General features: G+C 41.1%; 1 protein-coding gene across 1 annotated transcript in view; it reads left to right on the top strand.

The window, feature by feature from the left end:
* The window catches only part of LOC306858358 (thyrotropin-releasing hormone-degrading ectoenzyme-like), a 120,485-nt gene that overhangs the window by 39,389 nt on the left and 57,766 nt on the right, over positions 1 to 23,330 (top strand). Inside the window, exons 4-5 of the mRNA XM_079398864.1 lie at positions 16,125 to 16,279; positions 22,037 to 22,150. Coding sequence (XP_079254990.1) covers positions 16,125 to 16,279; positions 22,037 to 22,150 — 269 coding nt within the window. The remainder of the gene's footprint in view (positions 1 to 16,124; positions 16,280 to 22,036; positions 22,151 to 23,330) is intronic.

Raw genomic sequence — 23,330 nt, 5'->3', positions numbered from 1 at the left:
CCCTAAGACAGCTAAAATAATATACTAATATAAATAAATATGGTCTGATTCTGTTTGAATAAGTTAAACACTCCTGTGCTCAACCTAAAACACTTTTAGCATTTACACAGAGAAAGTGTAAAAATACATTCACCAACACCACATGACACCAATTGTGCAGAGTAATGAAAATATTTATTTTCATGTACTCAAGTCAGTCAATACTGAACATTTCAACAAAACGTTCCTAACAAAACATTTTCCAGTTTTCATACTGTATTACTGAACGTACCATTGTACTGTAAGCTTACAGTAATACTGTAACAAATTACATATCCAGTTCAGTACCGAATAGATAAATAAATAAATAAAAACCTAAACATCTCTTCGCCTAGCTGGATCTGGCCACAGGGCCTCGTCAACATCACAGGCTATATTTTCATTTGCAAGGCAACGTGGGAAGAATCTTTTGGAGTGACGAATCCACCCTTGTATGGATACTGCTTCAATTTGATCACTTGCTTCCTCCATAGCTTGAATGAGGGCCATCTGGACATAGGGCCGGAGATCATAAACCTTCCACCGCCATGCTGAGAAGAACTCCTTGATGGGGTTTAGGAAGAGGGAGTATGGTGGAAGGTATTGAACTGTAAATTGTGGGTGTTGATGAAACCAGTTTTGGACCAGAACAGAACGATGGAAAGCTACATTGTCCCAGACGACAATGAATTACATCTGGTCCCTTAGGTTTGCTGCTGTGATAATATTGTGTAATCGGTCTAAAAATGTAAGAATGAGGTCAGTGTTGTAAGGACCCAAGTTGGCATGGCGGTGGAAGACCCCATTCTGTGTAATGGCAGCACAAAGGGTAATGCTACCCCCACGTTGCCCTGGTACATTGACAATGGCCCTGTGGCCAATGATGTTTCTTCCCCTTCTTCTCACTGTTGTCAGGTTAAATCCAGCCTCAATGTATATAAACTCATGCGGGACTTCCTCCGCAACCATTTGCAAAACTCTCTGAAATACAGCAAAATATCACACTGTGTAGATCAATATACTGTAGGTCTGTTATACAGTAAAATTACACGTACAGTAAAAAGGTTATGTGTGCAGTACACAATACTACAATCAGTGAACAAAACATACCACCCCATATTCACGCCGCAGGACTTTTAAACCTGATTGGTGTGTCTACAATTAAGCACCAGTGTGTGTGCACACCTGGTGTCATGATCGGCTGAAGGGAAGAGGAAACAAGATGCAAGTGAAATGACAGGGTTTATTGATGAAATGAAGTGAGACACCGACAGGACTGTGGTACTGGAGTGACACAGGAACTGGATGGGCTACACGGTGGAGTGGTGGTGAAGACAGACCCAACGACGACAGGGGAACTCCAGACACGAGACGAGGACACCAACACGAACTCCGATCCACGAACACCAGACGGGACACCAGATGACGAGAAGACGACGAGAAGACTGGAACACTGTACGTGGGTAGACATCAAGAACAATCTGGCAGAGGAGAGGAATGAGAGAGAGGTATTTATGGTAGAGGAAATGGGCTACAGCTGGCTCAGTGATGAGACACAGCTGAAGGGAGTGAGTGGATGACGGCTCGGCCACGCCCCTGCACGTACAACACGCACGCACATGACAAACCACGGGACGAGGTGAGACCGTGGGTAAGTGAACCGTGACAGTACCCCTCCCCTAAGAACGCCTCCTGGCGTTCCCAGGTGCTCCTACCTGTCGATTATAGTCATCGATCAGAGAGTGATCCAGTATGTCTCTCGCAGGTACCCAACTTCTCTCCTCCGGACCGTAACCCTCCCAGTCCACCAAGTACTGGAATCCGCGTCCCCTCCGCCTAGAGTCCAGTATGCGGTTTACCGAATATGTGGGTTCCCCGTCTACGAGTCGCGGCGGGGGGGGAACCGGAGCAGGCGGGTTAATAGGGGAATGAAAAACGGGTTTAACTTTGGACACATGAAAGACGGGATGAATCCTCCTGTACACTGGAGGAAGGTTGAGGCGGACTGCCACCGGACTAATGATCTTGGTGACAGTGAACGGGCCAATGAATTTGGGCGCGAGCTTATTAGAGACGGAGCGGAGAGGAATGTTCTTAGTAGAAAGCCACACTTTTTGACCAACGACGTAAACGGGAGGCTTCGACCGGTGGCGATCGGCCTTGGCCTTGGTGCGCGCCCCCACTTGGAGTAGAGTCTCACGGGCTCTGGTCCAAGTGCGGTGACACCTCTGGACAAAGGCGTGAGCAGAGGGGACCGCGACTACGGATTCCAGACTAGGAAAAATAGGTGGCTGGTACCCTAAACTACATTCAAACGGAGACAGGCCCGTGGATGACACTGGTAATGCATTGTGGGCGTACTCCACCATAGAAAGCTGCTGGCTCCAAGAGGAAGGATTCTTGGAGACCAGACATCGCAACACTCTCTCCAAATCTTGGTTGGCTCTCTCGGTCTGGCCATTGCTCTGGGGATGAAACCCGGAGGACAGACTGACAGTCGCTCCCAGTAATCTACAGAACTCTTGCCAAAACTTAGACACAAACTGGGGACCCCTGTCGGAGACCACGTCTACCGGGAGGCCATGTAAGCGAAAGACGTGGTCTACGACAGTTACCGCTGTCTCCTTGGCTGAAGGTAATTTGGGCAAGGGAATGAAATGTGCTGCCTTCGAGAATCGGTCCACCACGGTCAAAACAACCGTGTTGCCCTGAGAGGGCGGGAGGGCGGTGACAAAATCTAGCGCGATGTGGGACCAGGGTCTCGAAGGCACAGGCAGCGGTTGGAGTAACCCATCTGGGGGCCGATTGGAAGTCTTACCAGTGGCACAAACCGAGCAAGCCAAAACAAAACTGTGAATGTCGCGAGCCATGCGCGGCCACCAGAATCGTTGCTTGACCAAAAACCCGGTGCGATTGACTCCTGGATGGCAAGCCACGTTGGAACAATGGCCCCACTGGATAACGTCAGACCTTAATTCCTCCGGCACAAATAATCGATTCGGTGGGCAACCGGGCGGAGGCATTACCCCTTCTAGAGCCGTCTTGACCCTCGATTCGACCTCCCATGTCAGAGCGGAGACGAAAAGCGTCTCGGGTAAAATGCACTCGGGAGTTGACGGGCGTTCGGAATTGTCAAAAATACGAGATAAAGAATCGGGTTTGATGTTCTTGGAACCCGGGCGGTACGAGAGAGAAAAATCAAAACGACCGAAAAAAAGTGCCCACCGCGCCTGCCTGGAATTCAATCTTTTAGCAGTTCTGATATATTCTAGGTTCTTATGATCGGTCCAGACGATGAAAGGTACCCCTGACCCTTCCAACCAGTGACGCCATTCCTCCAACGCTAGCTTGACGGCCAACAACTCTCTGTTACCAATGTCATAATTGCGTTCGGCTGGCGATAAACGATGGGATAAAAATGCGCAGGGATGCATCCTGCCGTCCGTGGAAGAGCGCTGGGAAAGAACTGCACCTACCCCCACCTCTGACGCATCGACCTCCACCACAAACTGACGTGAGGAATCAGGGGCTATGAGGATGGGAGCCGAAACAAAGCGGCTCTTGAGTTTAGTAAACGCAAGGTCGGCTGCGTTAGACCACCTGAACGTGGTTCTGGGGGAGGTCAAGGCAGTCAGAGGCGCGGCTAGTTGGCTGAAATTGCGAATAAAGCGCCGGTAGAAGTTGGCGAAACCCAGAAACCTCTGTAGGGCCTTACGGGAATCTGGGCTTGGCCAATCCACCACAGCCTTGACTTTGTCAGGATCCATGCGCACCGCCCCGGACGACACAATATATCCCAAAAATGGAACAGACTGTGCATGAAACGCGCATTTCTCCGCCTTGACAAAAAGCCCATTCTCTAGCAACCTCTGAAGCACTCGTCGGACGTGCTGCACATGCTCCTGGAGAGATGAAGAAAAAATCAATATGTCATCCAGGTAAACATATATGAATTGATCGACCATATCTCGCAGCACATCATTGACGAGTGCCTGGAAGACCGCTGGGGAGTTGGACAGCCCGAAGGGCATGACCAAATATTCAAAGTGCCCCCTAGGGGTGTTAAAAGCAGTCTTCCATTCATCCCCCTCCCTGATGCGGACCAAATGATAAGCGTTACGTAAATCCAATTTCGTGAAGATAGCCGCTCCCTGCAACCTCTCGAAGGCTGAAGACATCAACGGCAAAGGATAAGTATTCTTTACCGTGATGTTGTTCAACCCTCGGTAGTCGATGCAAGGACGCAGGGATCCGTCCTTCTTCCCCACGAAAAAGAACCCCGCCCCCGCTGGAGAAGAGGAAGGGCGGATGAACCCAGAAGCTAGAGAATCAGAAATATATTTCTCCATAGCCTCCCTTTCTGGAACAGAAAGCGAATATAATTTGCCCTTAGGCGGAGACGTACCTGGCAGTAAATCTATAGCACAGTCGTAAGGACGATGCGGAGGAAGAGAAGCTGCTCGAGACTTACTGAATACCTCCCTCAGGTCCTGGTACTCCGCGGGCACGTTTGACAGATCCACTGCCTCCTCCTGAAACATAGAAACAGAGACAGACGGACAAGCAGACACAAGACAGGACTTATGACACTGATTGCTCCAAGCGGTGATAGTTCTGTGATGCCAGTCAATTTTAGGGTTATGGGAAATGAGCCAGGGGTGGCCGAGCACGACGGGTGCTAGGGGTGAGTCCATGATAAGGAAGGGGATGGTTTCAGAATGATTGCCTGACGTGATGAGTGTGATGGGTTCAGTGATAAGGCCAATGGTGGGAAGCTCTTGGCCATTGAGGGCGTGAACAGAAATCTTGTGAGTGAGGGGTTTGGTGGGAATGTTGAGTCTCTTGGCTAATGATGAGTCCAAAAAATTACCCTCGGCTCCCGAGTCCAGCAGGGCTTGACTGTAGTGAGAGTTAGTAGCCCATCTCAGTCTCACCGGAAGGAGGGTAGAAGATGTTGATGAGGTCTTTTTGGCGGAGATCCCGCCCGACAGTAGCCTCATGCTTACCGTCGGGCTTGGTCTTTTACCGGACATCTATCTCGAAGATGTCCCGCCCCTCCGCAGTATAGGCAAAGAACAAGGGATCTCCGTCTGTCCTTCTCCTCCCGGGAGAGCCGAGCCCGCCCCACCTGCATGGGTTCGAGATCGTAGTCGGGACTGGCCGCGTCCCCGTCGTTGGTGCGGCGACTCTCAAACCCACCAGGGACTCGACTGGCCAGGACGCGAGCCTCCGCTCTAGAGAGCCGTGCGTCCACCCGGATGGCTAGTTCGATGAGTTTGTCGAGTGTGGTGGGGAGGTCCAGGACGTAGATCTCCCTGTGGACGCGGTCAGCCAACCCATGCAGGAACATGTCCCACTGCGCCTCCTCGTTCCAGCGACACTCCGCCGCCAGGGTGCGGAACTCGATAGAATAGTCAGCGACTGACCTCGCACCCTGACGGAGATCAGCGAGCATTCTGGCCGCCTCCCTACCGGCGGCGGCGCGGTCGAATACCCGCCTCATTTCCTCTGAAAGCGCTTGGAACGAGGTACAGCATGGGTCTTGATTTTCCCACACCGCCGTTCCCCAAAGTGCCGCTCTCCCAGTGAGCAGGGTGAGAACAAACGCCACCTTACTTTGCTCCCCGCTGAAGGTCCGGGGCTGGAGGGCGAAGTGCATCGAACACCTTGTTAGGAACGCCCTGCAGTAGTTGGGTTCCCCGCCGTACGCTTCCGGGATAGGTAGGCGTGGCTCCAACTGGGAGAGGGGTTCCGATGGCGTGGGAGGAGTAGGCGGCGTGGGTGGCGCAGTGGTAGCTCGTAACTGTTGAAACTGTTGGGTGAGCTCGGATACCTGTGTCACAAGAGCCTGAATAGCACGACCCGTGTTACTCAGGCTCGCTTCCTGATTGTTCATCCTGTCGATGCTCTGGGCGATGAAGTCTTCCAGGGCTGAGGATGAACCACTCGCTGCTTCCATAGCATGGCCAGATTGTTCTGTCATGATCGGCTGAAGGGAAGAGGAAACAAGATGCAAGTGAAATGACAGGGTTTATTGATGAAATGAAGTGAGACACCGACAGGACTGTGGTACTGGAGTGACACAGGAACTGGATGGGCTACACGGTGGAGTGGTGGTGAAGACAGACCCAACGACGACAGGGGAACTCCAGACACGAGACGAGGACACCAACACGAACTCCGATCCACGAACACCAGACGGGACACCAGATGACGAGAAGACGACGAGAAGACTGGAACACTGTACGTGGGTAGACATCAAGAACAATCTGGCAGAGGAGAGGAATGAGAGAGAGGTATTTATGGTAGAGGAAATGGGCTACAGCTGGCTCAGTGATGAGACACAGCTGAAGGGAGTGAGTGGATGACGGCTCGGCCACGCCCCTGCACGTACAACACGCACGCACATGACAAACCACGGGACGAGGTGAGACCGTGGGTAAGTGAACCGTGACACCTGGTGGCTGTGTTTAACCAATTGGTTCATGGGGTGTGTTCATTTGAAAGCCTTTGCTTTGAAATGGCAAGGAAATTACATCATGATAAATTTCTGTGTCCAATGCATACAAGTGTTAGTGTTTTGCAAATCACTGTGTAATGTTTTGCAAAAAGTGTGAAGCTGACAATGTGCTTACAGTTGTGCAAATCTAGGTTGGTGCTTTGCTCCTTGAGTGTAAGGTTTTGCTAACTGTGGGAAAGTTTTAATTTTAGTGTGTAAGCAATTGAAAAAAACTGTAAAGATGAATTGCCGAAATAGACTATAATCTCTTTCCAAGAGCAGGTTACTGTCAATGATCTTATTTTTTCATATTAAATAGTTTAACATAAGGAAATTTTAATTTATGTATTTAAAATAGAGTTCACTTAATGAGATGAAGACACTTTAATCTCTGTAATTCAGCTCTCAAAGTGGAGTGTTCGTTGGTACTGAAGTGTTTTGGGTTTGAGAGTCTCTATAATGATGGATCTGATCTCAGACCTGCTCTTGACTGGAGAAGCACCAGCAGACATTAGACTCAATGGCTGTTGAAGCTCATGCTGTGTAGGTTACATGGCCAACATCTCACTTTCAGATGGATTAAATGTGAAGTTGAACCAGCAATAATTCCCAGAAACAAATTTGACCCAGTTTCTCCTGAGTAAATAAGCCGTATTACAGTATATGCTGCTGTAGTTGTTGTGTGTTGTTTCCTCTAATATCAGCCATGACATTTAGACAAAGGTCAACAGTGAGGTTAGGATGGAAACTGTGGAGGGAGCCACTAGTTACCCACCAAGTGCTAATGAGGTGTATGTGTTGATTTGTCCGAGTGCCAAATTTTAGGGTGTTGAAATCCTTGGAAATCTCCTCTTACTCTCAAAACAAACATGAAAGTGTTACTGGGTTTAATAGTGCTGTTTGTTAAGCTACTGCATACAGTAGCAATATGCTAACAGACTCTCAAAACACTTTAGCAAACACAGCAAAATACTAGCAACAACCTAGCATCCACTCAAAACACCTTAGCAAAAGCATGTAGTAGGCTAAAGTGTTATAGCATCTATTCACAGCACATTAGCATCATAGCATCACATTTTACTCAAGCAAACATCACTCATTTTTATTGAAAATATAAAAATCTAGTTGTATCATGTCTTATGGTGGACAGAACACTTGGTTTGTGTTTTTAAATGAATAACAAAATGACAATACTCATCTGTTCACCTCTACATTTGCTACATTTATTTTGATGCGGGAGTATTTTGGGTTTATGGCTCAATTAGGCTCAAGACCAAGTTTGGCAGGAATAACAGAAGAAAGGAACCTGCTGTGCCATGAGGAAAAGAAAAATAAAGCAGCCAAACAAACAATATGTTGCTTCAACTCGTGTTTTAAACATGGTTTCCGTTCCATTTCAGGTTTTTGACAATGCCACACATGGTTTTTATGGACATTTTCAGGAAGTACCAAAAGAAAATGTTGTTATGAAAGCGTCTTAAGATGCAGTTTAGTAGTTTACTACAACTGAGGGAATTTTCTGAGCTCTTTTTCTTTCTGTTCAGCCGTCCCTCTGCGCTTTAGTAAATATGCTGTGTCTTCCCAGCAGTCTCTGCTGATAATTTCACAGTCACACACATTAAAGTGCAAGGTCACGGCTTTGAATATTTTTCTATTTCTGCCTCTCGTACACTTTCCGTCCCTATATCAGCGCGGCTCCCGGTGTCAGCAGAGAGACAAAAAGTCAAATAACAAGCAGCTTCGCCTTTCCTCCTCTTCCAATTACTGGTAAAGACGAATAACAAATGGAGAGCAGAAACCGCTGGAGTGTTTCAGGACAATGTCTGTGGCTCACTGATCTGTGTCATAATAATTCCACCCGGTCCGGAGTACTCACTCACTGGAGCCCAGAAGAAAAAAAATGTTTGTGTCCCTCCGTTCTGCTCCGGTGCGGCTCTGATTTGTAGCAAGCACCTGAATTTGACCACTTCTCACTGTTATTGCCTCTCGCCTCTAAAGACTTCTCTCCATTTCAGCAGCTGTGATTTGTGGATGAGCAGAACGGGCCGCAGACATCATTAGAGAGAGCTGATACTAGCGGACGCTCCAGCTGGAGCTGTAATGGTGCTTATAGTGGCTCACACCGGCTGAAATTGCGATTGATTGTGTTATCAGGTTAAGAACGGGAACACTGTGGGTTTGTTGGAGGCTGTGAGATGAGAGAGAGACCGGGAATGTGTTAGAAGAACGTTTACAGATGTCAAGTCTGGGAATGATACGGCCGCTAAATGAAAAAGGGTTATGAAATGTGCAGGACGTTGCGTTAGATTAATGTCACTGTGAGAAGACAAATCCTTACAGAAAATTAAGAATGAAAAGTTAAAACTTTAACAAACATTTATTTTGTAAACTTTAAACTCACTCACATAAATGAAACATGAAATGATTTTAAGAAGCGTTAACTAACATGAATCATTCTAAGTTACAATATATAAAATTAGATTTGTTTTTTAGAGAAACCCACAAAAAATCTAGCAACAAAATCCACAAAAAGTTAATTGAGAAATTAATTAATTAATTTTTTTTTACAGCTCCATACTCTTATTTTACATTAGCATTGTCTCTTTTGCAATCTACTTTTAGATCTCCTAATGGATTTTCTGAGACTAGCCTAATTAAAACATAGCTAAGTACTTCATTAAGACTCAATCTATGAACGAGCAACACTGAACCATAAAATTTTATTATACTATTGGGACCATTCTGATCCCCAAAAAATTTCAGAAAACTAATCCCGAGTATTAAAGCTGTCAAATGGTTTATTGGAGGTCAGTCTTAATGAACACTTTCTAGTAATGCAGTTGTCGTGTTGAAGGGAGCAAATGCTGAAATGCAGTTCTGATAGTTTGAGATAACGGAGGGAAAAAGTTGTTAGTGAATGTGTGAGACGAGCACATAGCTTCGTGGAGAGGTGGAGTGAACTGTGTGATAATGAGATGAGCTGAGAGCATCTGTTTGACCCTCTCTGGAGGTTTTTCTCCTCAGGCACCACTGCAGCTCCATGAAGGGCCGCTCTCTTCTGCCCCACTGCCTGTGTTAAGCGCTCAGATGTGAGAGCAGACCGCAGGGCGTCAGGGGTGCTGTGGACCGAGAACGAGTCTCTCCCCTTTACCATGAACACACTTACAGAGACTCAAATTCATCCCTCTCTCCTCATATTTAGCCTCATGTGCTCCTGAGCTTAATAAAGGTCAGTGTTAAATGAGGGTCAACATTCTGCTGTTCATTATTTCAGATAATTTCAAAAGATTATCAGTGATTTTTGTTGGTTTCTGTGTAGATTGAGTGTCTCTGAAAACAAAGAAACTGATAAGCAGGAGTCGTGACCCTGTATTGACTTCTCTACACTGCATTGGGATGTACAATTCAGTGCTGTTTTAAATGGGTAAACAAAGTAAGAATAAAGAAGACAGACTTTTTTTCCTAAAAAAGAACATGTGAGAAATATGGAGTCAAGGCGCATCTAGGAAGCACAAACTGAGATCAACACAACAAATCCACCTAATCCTCATCACGATTTCATCAGGAAGTCACAGCATGTTATTAAAACACATATTAGTACATATTTCATGAGTTTGAAATAAAAACAGTAATTTTAGGTCTGTAACAATTTATTCAGCAGTGTGATTCAGTCAATCAGCTTCATACTGTGGTGAAATTTGTGGCCCAATTAGCCAACAAAACTGCACCAGTTACCAAGCTGCAAACAGAGTCTCCACATGCAGAGACATCTAAAGAAAAATCAGTGCAAATTGGGAAGATAATTTTGATAATTAATATCCAGGTGAGAGACTTTAAGGTCTGGAAAAATTTCACATCAAGCCTTCACGATATAGATGGGTAGAAACCACTAGAAACAGAACATCTCAACATGAAAGTCCTTTTGATCAGCTGCTGATGAAACTCTCTGAACCTGCTCTAAATTCAGACTGGATTCACACCAGCACCACTGACGAATAAAGCACAATTCTGTGTCCTGACAAAGGGCTCCATAATATATGCAAAAAAGACAACAAAAGAGAGTCAAAGCAGTAAACTCACACTCTGTTTCAGGTGTTTTGTTTACCTGGATGGTTTTGATGTTAAGCTTTCAAGTTGAACTATTTATTACCAAGCTTGGTAACAAACCGGATATATTCGAATTGTTTTTTGTTTGGTTTTTAAAACATTGATGCTACAGTAAAACAATGGTTTACCACAGTGCAGTTAATGGTAAAACTGTTTCCACTACAAACCAGTGTGTTTCGTCAGCAACAAACTAGTATTCAAAAAAATGCATCTTTATGAAATTTTATCTTTCATACGATATAGTTTAGCGACATCACACGAGCAAGAGTTTGAATTTGACCAATTCTTTGTAAATATAACTAAACGCCAATTCAGATGTTGTTTCTGAAAACAATGTGGTGGACACAATGTAGCTTTAAAAGTATAATAAATGTGTAATAAAAGGTTATTATGGTTAATATATTTTATGTTGAATCAAGCTATTTCTTATATTAATTAATTGGTGCATCATGTAATTAATTAGATACAAATTTATCTCTTGACAGCCCTAATTTAAATATAATTTAAACTGATTTTATTCACTTTAAATTTAATTATCATGTTGCATTATTTAATTTTTTTCTTAAAATTTTGCAGCCCTAAATATTAATTGAATGTTGGTAACCAAAAAGTTGATGGTAGCCATTGAGTTTTATAGGATATTTCCATGGAAATCAATAGCTACCGTCAACTGTTTAGTTAACCGCATTCTTCAAATTATCTTCTTTTGTGCTCAACAGAAGAAAGACGCTCATACAGGTTTGAAACAACTTGTTTGAAATCAACTTTACGCTAGAGTAAATTATGACAGAATCATTTTTTGGTGAAATATCCTATTAATATACAGTGGTGTGGGTTGTGATTTTGGACCAATGAGATTTCACTGTGGGTGGAGCTAAAGCAATAGAATGTCCAGCTGAGAACACTGACAAGACTTGGCAAGTGTTTTATTATAGTCAGAAATAGGACGTGAAAACCACAGCTGAAAGCTGGAACTTCTGGAAAATCAAAGGATGGCTCTATGGGAATCTCACTACAAGAATTGAAACATCTAAATGTCAAATAACAAGAGAAACACACTTCACACACTCAGTATACTTATGTACATCTATTTCCTAATCGGTTTAATCCTTAGATGAATATTCTGTCGATACTGTAATCTTGTAAGACTGTTGAAGGTGAAACTAGATGTATATGATGATAGAGTATGTGAAAGTGAACAGCTGCTCTGTCAGACCTTCATCACATCAATATGCTAAACAGACTCACACTTCAAGAGTCCAGCACTGAAGATAGGCTGGTTTAACTCTTATCTGAGTTATTAAACAGAAGAAACAAGACAGAGCTTATAGCATTAACAGCTGAAGTGTGTGAAGCCTAAAGCGTTGACTTTGCTAATGCTGGATTGAAAGTTTGTTATTGTCGCTGTTTCAGCTGCTTTAATACGAGTGATTCTATATTCTGTCAGCCGTGACTCTTGCTATAAGATTTATTCCTAAATGAAAGTCGAATGTTGAAGCTGGAGTCTTTTCAAGTGATGCAGAGTGTGAAATCTACGGATATAGTGCAGTGAATATAAAATTAAAAAATCTTGCAAGCATAAAGTGAAGTTAGCAATCGCATTATATTTCAGTGAGTATTAAGCTTTAATTTTAATGGTCATAATTTCTCACTGAACTTGTCTGTACTGCAGCAGATTGAGTATAAAAGAGTAAACAGATTGATGAATCTTTCCATTTCTCACAGTGTATTTTTAGTGCATTGAGGGTGAATAAGCAGGTTGCTAATGAATGGCCCTTACATGCCCTCACACACAGAACTAGCATCAAAAGAACTAGTGCTGCGCATGTTCATGGACAAGTACTTCAAACACAGATGCCTTGATGGTCATTAAGTGTAGTAATCTAATGAAGAAACGTCATTAAGTCTTTTCAGTGGTTTGGGGTTCAGCGTTTCTTCCTGTCAGAGCTCTGTTTCCTCTGAGACAAATACTGTGTAATCATAGTGAATCATAACAACATCAGGCGATGTGTGTCCAATAACTACAGTATATAATAACTGGAAATGTCTTCGCCTGTGGGGAGAACTGCACTTGAAGGTGATATTTGTTAACAACGTGTTGTGTGAGCACAGATTATGTCAAATATGGTGGTAATTTCTGCACTTCAACTGTTGAAACAAAAGTCTCATTATTATTGATTTGAACAAACTAAGTATTAAATTGAAGCATGTATCTCTTCCTGAAATACTTGTACATGAATGATGCCTCAAATAATGTCTTGTTGAGGAGAAATAATGTTTTGTGCTATTGCTTTTCAAAACTATCAAACTCACTACTTTCATCTGGTGAAAACAACACTTACAGAACATTGAAGGATAGAGCTGAGTCATGTCTATAAACAAGAATATCATAACTTACTTAGTTGCGGGCTCTTTTGAGATGAAACCTGTAAATAACCAACTAAATCTTACTAGCAACACATATCAACAATAATGCTGAAAACGACATACTGTAAAACACAAAATAACAGCCAGACACACAGACAGATGAATAGAAGGAAACATGTAAGAGAAGCAAAATGCAAATATTATTTCTATTCTGCTGCTCTATAAACAGACAAGTGTCTAGCTGATGTTTATGAAATGCACGTTAAGCGCATCTGTGCTGAAAGAGAGCAGGTGTGCTCTGACAGACTGAACCCTGCTGTGAGAAAAGCATCACGTTTACTTCCTCCTGCCTTCTTCTGCCATACTTCCTTTGTCGCCCCAGGACCGCTCGCCCTAAAACAGCCTCAAAGAGCAGCGTAGGTAAAGCAGACCTCCAGATAGACCTGAATGCTCAGAACTAGACCTCAGGCTGTGTGTGCGTTTGTGTGAAACAGGCTGAGGTGTGAGAAACGTGATGAATAATTGCTTTAGTGGAGCTAGTGGAGATTCTTCTCTCTGAAAACACAAGCTGTTTGTTTATTTTGATCTTACTGTTTTTCCAGACGCTCTTTTTACTGCATCTCCAGCCATTCACTGTGCCCTGGTCTACACACCCCCTCTGTTTTGTCCTTTCATCTTCCCCTTGCAGATTCCTTCACCCTCTTTTAATTGAAAGAGTGAATGACAGAGAGAGGTGGAATTTCTCCAACGTTGCATTATCATGATTTCTGCAATGTTACAGCACTGTCAAAATGAACCTGTTCAATCCAAAAGAGTGGAGCTTTACATATCAACTTATATTGCGACTTATAATAGCTAAGTTTACAGCAGTAGATGATAGAAACTATCCAATTTCCAAAATAATAGAAGGACTGTGGATATACTAGGATACTAATATTGTGGTACTTTTATATATACTATTGTACAAAATGATTGCCGTATTCATATATGTGATCCTGGACCACTAAAATCTTAAGCTGCAATTGCTTATTTGTAGCAATAGCCAAAAATACATTGTATGGGTCAAAATTATAGATTTTTCTTTTATGCCAATAATCATTAGGATATTAAGTAAAGATCATGTTCCATGAAGATATTTTGTAAATTTTCAAGCGTAAATATATCAAAACTTTTTTTTGATCAACATGCATTGCTAAGAACTTCATTTGGACAACTTTAAAGGCGATTTTCTCAATACTTAGATTTGTTTTTGCACCCTCAGAATCCAGATTTTCAAATAGTCTTGGCCAAATATTGCCCTATCCTAACAAGCCATACATCAATGGAAAAGTTATTTATTCAGCTTTCAAATGAAGTATAAATCTCAATTTCAAAAACTGGACCCTTATGACTGGTTTTGTGGTCCAGGGTCACATATGTACTATATTTGTAATAGTTTTGGTCTCCAAATCTGATTAGATGGGAGACATCACAATACATTATAAGCCCATCAGTGTCTGTAGGTGTCAGTAAGTGTGAGATTGATTCACTCAACTGATTCGTTCCAAATCACTGATTCATTCAGAAACTAATCAAGTATGAATGAGTCATTGAATCATTAGCTCAAACAAATAGTTTAAAACACAGATTCATTCAGGAATCAGGAATCATTCCCATATGAGTGAGTAACTGAATCATTCAACCAACTGATTTGTATTAAAGTGCTGATTCATTTAGTCAAGTTTGAATGATCCATTGAAACGGTAACTCAACTGATTCGTTTAAAATGTTTCTGTGGAAATATTTTCATTAGCATAGCAAAAACAAAGTAAATGGTAATATTGTGTCTACAATGTAAGTTCTAAATATTACCCTTTGTTTATTGAATTGTTGTCTGAAAGCAATATCACACTGGATATGGTGGTGTTTTTCCGAATGTCATATTTTTGGAAAACGAATGTGATGATTATAATGAATACTTACAGTTTATAGTTGCTGTAATTAACATATGTCAGACTTGATCATATTTACATACTGATCTGGATCTGGGCTTTGAGGTGTTTAGTCTTGGTCTGGTTTTCTATCTTGAAATTTGACAGAAGTTGGTTGAGTTGAAGTACAAGTACTTTTGTCACTCTCCTCAAGAGAGTCAGTCTTGTCATCACAATATAAGTCTGTATAAAAGCCCAATCAAAAGAGCATCGAGTCTCTCGTCCATAGAGAATGGCCAATTAAACCTACGCTGTCTGATTCTGATTTACTCTTAAGTCGTGCACCTTTGCGTTGCTGTTTTCATTGTTCTTTGCCTCTTGAATGAGCTCGTCACTCCATCATTTCTGCGTAAAAGTGAAATATTACTCATGTGTGAATGTACTATCCTAATGGGGGCTCATCATTATCAGTGAAGCGTCTTACTGCTGCTCACTTTTAATGCAGCTTTTTCCCCCTCTGTGCAGCCCTGCAGCTTTATCAGTCGCCATGACGATTGCAGCTTCCTTCCAAAACTCTGCAGCTGCTTCCAGCCCAATTCATGAAACATGCAAATAAGACCCCCACACACACACACTCTCCAGCCCAGCAGATAATCATGTTACAGCTTTCAACAGTTCCTCTTCCTCTGTGGCTGATTATAAGATGTGGATTAAACAGCGCCAGCGGTTTAACTGCTTCTGTTCTCATTGGCATATGAATGGTTTTTGAGATGGGTTGATGGAGGTGGAGGCGTTTAAACAGCTGATTCGCTGTCTGCTGACTCACTGATACACTGACTTGTATAAAGGAGCCATTTTAAAGATGTTTGGAGGGAAATATGATTATGGAGCTGCGTGTCTTGTTGCTTTGCTGTGTCTGGTTTTGGGTTTAAAATTCAATGATCTTTGATTATAGCAATTAGATGATAAATGCATATGATTAAAAGCTAATCCACATCAGATGATATCTGGATTAGCTCTCTTGTTCTTTGATGCACAGTACAGAAGAACATTTGTCTGTTTTAAAACATCATTTAAAAATGAACAAGATGATTCATATGGAGTGATGTCACAATACTTGGAAAGTGTTTGCTTTGATTGAGCTGGCGTTTGTTGTAGTTGTTGCCTTGTATCACAATCCTGGTTTCCCGTGATTGAGCTTGGATCTTCCTCACTGTGTGCAGATCTGCTGGCAGTGCCGAAGCATCCGTATGCAGCCATGGAGAACTGGGGCCTGAGTGTGTTTGTGGAGCAGAAGATCTTGTTGGATCCTGATGTCTCCTCCTTCTCCTATCAGATGGAGCTCACCATGGTGGTGGTGCACGAGATCTGCCATCAGGTAAAACACATTTACTGGAGTAATATGAGCATATGAGCTGTCGTGTAGCTGTTTTATGGTCAGTAAAACTTCATCTTGCTGGTTTGAAGATGACAGAACTTCAGATTTATACATATAGCAGCAGTAACAATATCTTATGTGTAATGAGATTACATAATGGACTAATTTAGTCTAATTATATCAGTGGATCAGTCCGAGTCACTTTTCTGACATCTTGTGTTGTTCATTTGAAGTTTTGCACCTCCATTTAAGATGCAAAACTTCAATCAGGCCTGAAAATTACCCTTTCTGTTTGAGACGTCTTATCTATATCTGTTCCAGGTGTGATTCAGACCACAATTCAGAAGATCTCTCTTTTAAAACACGGTGCATTTCCTCTTTAAAAATGACGCACATTACAAGCTCTCCGGCTTTGACTCATCATGCCCCGTCAATGCTGTTTATTGTCCTCTGAGAAACATAAAGGATCTGTAGAATCATAATTATATAAAATCTTGCACCTCTCAGACCTGTCTTCATCATCTAAAAAAGCCAGTGCAGAATTCATTGAAAGAAAAGCAGAAAGAGAACATCTCCGGAGTCAGAGAGTAACATAAAGTGTGAAGATGGTCAGTTGTTGAGTTAAAGAGCAGAATAGGAGCAGATGTAGTTGGACATCTGGAGAATATGATGCACAGCTCATATAAAAAGAGCTTCTCCATTGGGAGTGGGAAAGTAAAGATTTCTTTCCTTCATCCCTCAGGTTTTCTAACTCTGTTTTGCTCTCTCTCTGGAGTGTTTCGCTTGTCTTTCTTGTGTTAAATAACCTTTTTTTTGTATTTTTGCATCATTGCACACTATTAGACGCAGATCAAACTAGCAGCTTTTTCTTTTGGCAATGAAATGATGTTCAGTAAAGGACTTTAAGCCCACAAATGCATCATCATCATGAATTGTAAAGGAAATGGTGGAATTATTCATTGCATATGCTCATTTTCCACCGGCTTTTGTTTGGAGCTCTTATGTTGCTGAGAACCTTGGATTGTAGTGTCTTTTGTTATGGTGGATTATTTATGAGCGTGTTGGAGATGTTCTGCGCTCTCCAGTAGGCCTATTGTTCTGGATTCATCTCCTGAATAGTCTTCCTCATGTGCTGCTGAATCGCAGCTCTGCATTGTGTTCTAGATGCTGTTGCTTTGATAAAAGATGAGTGGGACGAAACAGGATGTCTGCAGTTATTTCTTCTTTTCTTTTCTTGTTTGTTTTCTCTTTTTTGTTATATTTTTAGGGAGAAGGAAATAAAGGAAGACAATCCCCTCATCTCTCATTTCTGCACAGATAATACAACTCCGTCTGAACTCACTCTGAACCTTATACAGTAAAACACTCTCACGGGGAGCATGAAATCATGATATTATTTCAGAAACAGAAATGATGTGCATATTTGATATTTTTAGAGCTGAAATTCATGAGGGTATCCCAGATCAGACTGTTCTCTGCATATAAACCCTTGTTTTATGATCAGGAATAATTGAAAAGAAGCAGCTGCGGGGGCTGGAACTATAATATTGACTAGTGATGCTGTTTACATGCAGAAAACTGAAATATGTCCAATACTATCCTGCATTACATTAATGCCCACACTGAATTCACATTTACGTATGATGTGTACAGTACAGTACACTGTAAAGCTGAAATCTAGTGTTTGTGCTTCAAAAATGATATTGGCAGTTAGTAATTATTATATTCAGACTCTAGATAAGTTTGAAGTACTATTATACTATTATACAATATAGACTTTTGACTACAATTTACTCTTTTACTTAGTTTATTTATACAGGTTTTGTACTGTATTGTATACTATTTCGTAAAAAAAGTATGCAGTATACAACGTAGACCATTTTACAGTGTTTTCATATAGATTGGTATAATGTGATTCATATGGAAACGTCTGATTTTTAGGGAAAAATGTAAGCATGAAGGTCCACCCTAAGCATAACCGTCAATAAGGCATGAGATTATGCAAATTCATATGAATTAGCCACCAATTCGCTTAAACAAAACAGTTACAAATCTTCCAAGAGAGTGCGTTAGTGCTAATTTAAGATGTCAGATTAAATATTGAAATCATGTAGTCAGTCCAAATTAGCTTTATTAAACACGAATGTGTGTGTGTGAGAGAGAGTACAGTAAGTTTGCTTATTTACAGTATGAATAAGAAAAAGACAGAGAGAGAGTGAAAAACAGAGATTAGCCGTCACGCGTTTTGAATTCCACCGCAGGCTTTCACTCTTTTGTGTCGCATCTCTCTAGAGCTTCTGCTCATCTTTATGTTTTTAATTAAGACGCCATTTTTCTATTTAAACTGCTTCTCTTCTTCAGCCTCATGCGAATCATTGTCATATAGAGTTAGCACATGGCTAATTGTTTTCCAGTGTAGATTAACTCAAAGTGAGCTCAGAGAGTCAGAGTGGGCGGAGCTTGTGCTCACCTGTCATATTGATTGACACATTCATTGTGAATGCATTAGATCAGTCCTCATCCAGCGCTTATCCTGTCATATATTAAAAGGTCTGTCTGTGCTCTAATAACTCGAGCTGGTGGCAAAGTGCCGGCGTCTGATAAATCACATTTGTGTCTCGTTGCTCGCTCCGACTGCCTGCAGAGAATTGATTAGTGTACAACAGGCTCTGTTTTTTATTGTATAAGTTTATCCTTTGGCTCTCTGGGGCTCAGGACCACCTCTCTCTCTATATTAGCTCATTTTAATGTCAGATACTGTAGCAGTGGATTGTTAGTAGATTGGCCCCTGCCAGCGATGAGGTTTATATGCCACAGACTCTCAATCACGGTTAAATTCTTATCTCATTTCAGCCTCTCAGATTAAATGATGCTGCCACAGCCATTCATATGCAGTTATTCAGCCAATAACACAAGCCTATTAGAGGCTGATGCAGCTGATGTTGAGTTTTCTTATTTTCCACCGACTGGAGAGGTGACATTCTGCCCTCTGGGTATGAATATGTTAGGAAAGTGAGGCTTCAGTTCTTATACGTCACATACATCTCAAAACATTAGACATTAAATATAAGTTACATAAATGTCTGAGTCTGTCAGTGGAACTGAATCTTGACTAAATGACTCACGTCTGTTGGCTGGTGTTATATTCTCTCCTCATTTATAAAAGACAGCGTCTGTAAACACATATGAAATTGGGGATTTCACACTCTCACGCTGAATAATGACAAATAATTTTTGTCACTCAAAAAAGAGGGTTTCAAATTTTCTTATTGTGATTTTGAGCAGTTTCCAAGTCTAGTTAATTTAATTCAGATTTACTGAGATTCAGGATAAACAGTCACATTTGTTTTATTAGCTCAAACAGGAAGTGTGATGATAGCTCTGTTCCAGAATGTCTTCTGTCTGTAAAGGCAGCTGCCTTCTGAGGAAGAATCTTCATTGAAATTGTGCCTCATAAGTGATGTAAAGCATTGGGAAACTTGATGCTCATTGTTCATTTCAGTATATTTTGATTGTTAGCGTGTTGCTAAGCTAAGATCAAATTACTGTAATAAGCACAAAAATGATTTAAAGTGGTTGAAATATTTATTTTTATATATACTTTGCAGTTTTACATGAAATATGTTTATAATAAGATTTTAATATTTAAAGTGCATGTAAAAGTATACTTTTATAAATTAAAACGTGGGCCAATTTAGTCTCAAGAAGTATTGAAATAGTTTACTTACAACTAGTACACTGATATTATTATACTTACTACAAAGTATACTTGCAAAATATAAACAAACTTTCCTCAATAATACAAACTTGAACTATATTTCTTTTTTGTAAGGGATTTTAGGCTATGGTGCTTGTATGGAAGATGCAGGTGTGAGTCTGTGAACCGTATTATATTTGAGCTTGCGCTAAAATACAACCGAAGGACTTCTTTCCTGCGGTTTTCCAGTTGAGAAGGCAATGACCTTTGCCCTGCAGTCATAAACCAGGCAGACCTTGTCTGAATCTCCTTGTTAAATGTCAATGAAGGACATTTATACTCAATTATTCAGGCATTTACAGTAATACTATTACTGTATAAGCTGGTGAGTTTGGTTGAAGACTTTCTCAATATGTTTCTCAGCTGGTGACTTTCATAACTTAAAGGTTGTTTTATAATGATGCCGTTGAAGGTTTTCTCCTTTTTTCAAACGTCCTGTATATGCTGCAGTATAGAGGTACAGCATGAACTCTTCCCTGCACGACTTCACGACTTCCTCCAGAATATCTGTTAATGAAGGAGGTGGGCTGCAGAATCCCTCGGTTTAGCTTTCTTCTCAGAGACACAGTTGAAGACGTAATTGAGCGAGGGTCCCATGGTTCATACTGTTCATTGACATTCTAGTGTTGTTGAACTGCTTAATCAGGCACAAATGCAAAATGCAAGCTGACAGAACTCCAGACAGATCTCTTACAACGCTTTTTCATGCCTCCATCACGGCTCATATGCTGTCAGAGTATAATAACCATGTAACGAAGTGAGCAATAACAAAACATATTTGAATTTCTTCCTTCTTTTAAAGGGATAATTTACACAGAATAAACATTCGTAATTTTTACTCATATCAGTTTCTTTCTGCTGTGGAACACAAAAGCACATGTATTGTAGAATGTTTTCCATATTATAAACATATCCAAGGGTCCAAAATCTGTCTGTCTATATGTCATCCCTAAAAACCAATCCCTCTATTCAATTTGCTCTGCAAAGCTCAGTCTTTTTAAACACAATAAATGACATGATGTGACTCCCTATATTGGTTCACTGTCATTAGCGTCAGAACATCTGATAAATCAGAAGAGGGCAGAAAAAGTCAGTAAACCTATGGGAAGCCACTTGATGTGTGACTAGCAGAAGGCTCCTCTGAGAGCAGAATGCCAGCTGTCTCTCTCCATGCTATCAGTCCATGAGTCACAGATGAGCGTCCCGTCAGGTGCTTTGAGCTGCTGTAATGATGTCGTGTTCAGATGAAAGAGGCTTGACTCCTACAGAGGTTTGTGTGCTGCAACAATGAGATCCGGCGTTCAGTAGCACATTTGCTTGACGGCCTCAGAGTCAGGAAAATATTCAGCCTCTTTAGAACTGCAATGCTGCATCTTTTCCATTCAATAGCCCTGTTTTGCACACTGTCATCTGCACACAATGGCAGAGGTCATTTGGATTCTTTCTACCTTCCAGATGGGATGTTTCATTATCGAATCCTTATTTTTCTCTGTTCTGTTCATTTGCGGTGTCCTTGGCGAAGTGCCCAGGTATGAATGCTGCGAAACAGAAAAATGTGCTTTAATTGTGTAACTGTTGGTAATTGATTGTTAAAGCCACTATTAATCATAGTTCAGAAGCTCCGCCGGCTTCTCGATGTTCTGTGAAGCCTTTTGTCAACAACTTTTGTGTTGAACCAGAGTGCAAATGTTTTTTTTTGAAAAGTGTTTATTTGGACTTCTACTTCTAAAAAGCGCAAGTTTTTTTATTTTATTTTATATTGGACTTTTCTAATAAAATGTGTTTGCCATTAGATGCAATATGCTTTTGCAGATATTGGATGAATACAAGCATGGATATTTTGAAGTTTTGTCCAAGTAAAGTTTAGTTTCAGTATACCCATAAACACTTTTCTTGAACAAAACAACATAAATTTGTTGTATTTCTTCACCAGTGAACATGAAATTAATCTTTTGTAATGGTCACTGTGTTGATGATTGATTGTTCATTTCTTCTTCTAGTGGTTTGGGGATCTAGTCACACCGGTTTGGTGGGAGGACGTTTGGCTGAAGGAGGGATTTGCACATTACTTCGAGTACATCGGGGCTGATTTTCTCTTTCCAAAGTGGAACATGGTGAGTTTTGGTTGTTGTTATTGTTTTTTATTGATCATAAGCAATCACTGTAATATTCTTTTTTTTTTTTAATGCATAATTTATAACTTGATAAAAAATATTCTGCTTCCTGTGTCATGTGACACTAAATATTTATATCATAATGTACACATTATGAGGGGCATACGGTTTTCATGCTGTTCGGATGTCTGAAGCTCTTGAAACAAGAGCAAATCTTTAATTCTTTTTACACACATCTTAAGCATTTCTTCTAGTACCAAGATTCCATTGAGCAGAAAACAACAATCATTTCACAGTGTATTTGAGTTACTAGTATCTATACTTTGTTCAGTTTCAGCACCAAAATGTTGATAACACCCTGACATTGATTTAAATTTGGTTCTGGTTTCTGTGGTTCTAATTAAAATAAATAAAAAAAAATGCTTTTTAATTTATATGTAGAACGCTCTGAAATTTTCAAACCGAAAATTAGCTGAAATGACAATGTTTTACAATGTCATGTAATGACAAGTTTGCGTTTAATCTCACTGTCAGTAGTGAATTAGTGTGCCAAATGGGGCCATGCATGGACTGGTTCATTAAGAGCTTGTAAAGAACAAATTGTTCCAACTGTTTTAATGGTTATTATGAGCACAGTTTGAGTTTGACTTGATGTGCAAAAAGAATCATATGTTGAGCTCTGTTATCAAAAGCTTCTATTTCAGTCCCACTTCATTGCTAGAGCAACCAGTGCTTATGCTGTCTTATTTTGTTTTGTTGTAATGACACTTTAGTCTATAGGTAGTTGTCTCCAGATCAATTATTAAAGGAGAGCTGTGAAATAATAGTGCCAGATTGATGAGTTTCTGCTCATAATACATTCTGGCATGTTTGAATACTCTTACCAGTGCTAGTCACAAAATGTGCAAAACTTATTCAGTGAGAAAAGACAAACTTCATTAGTATTGCCACACCTCTGTGATCGTCTGAACTAAAACTGCTAATTTACTGCAGATCTTCACAGAGCTGGAATTTGTGCTAAAGCTGGCGTTTAAATAAACTTGAATTCAAGGCCAGCACACAGACTAGAGCACAAAATCTAAACCCTTATAAATAAAGTGCAATGTAAAAGTCACATGGTCTAATGAGTCATCCACATCCATTTTCTACATCCAGATGGGTTCATGTTTGGAGAAAGACA

This window comes from Barbus barbus (genome assembly GCF_936440315.1).
Source record: "Barbus barbus genome assembly, chromosome: 39".
Lineage (NCBI taxonomy): Eukaryota > Metazoa > Chordata > Actinopteri > Cypriniformes > Cyprinidae > Barbus > Barbus barbus.
Note: the sequence above shows the minus strand (reverse complement) of the source record. Positions and strands in the feature narration are given on the sequence as shown.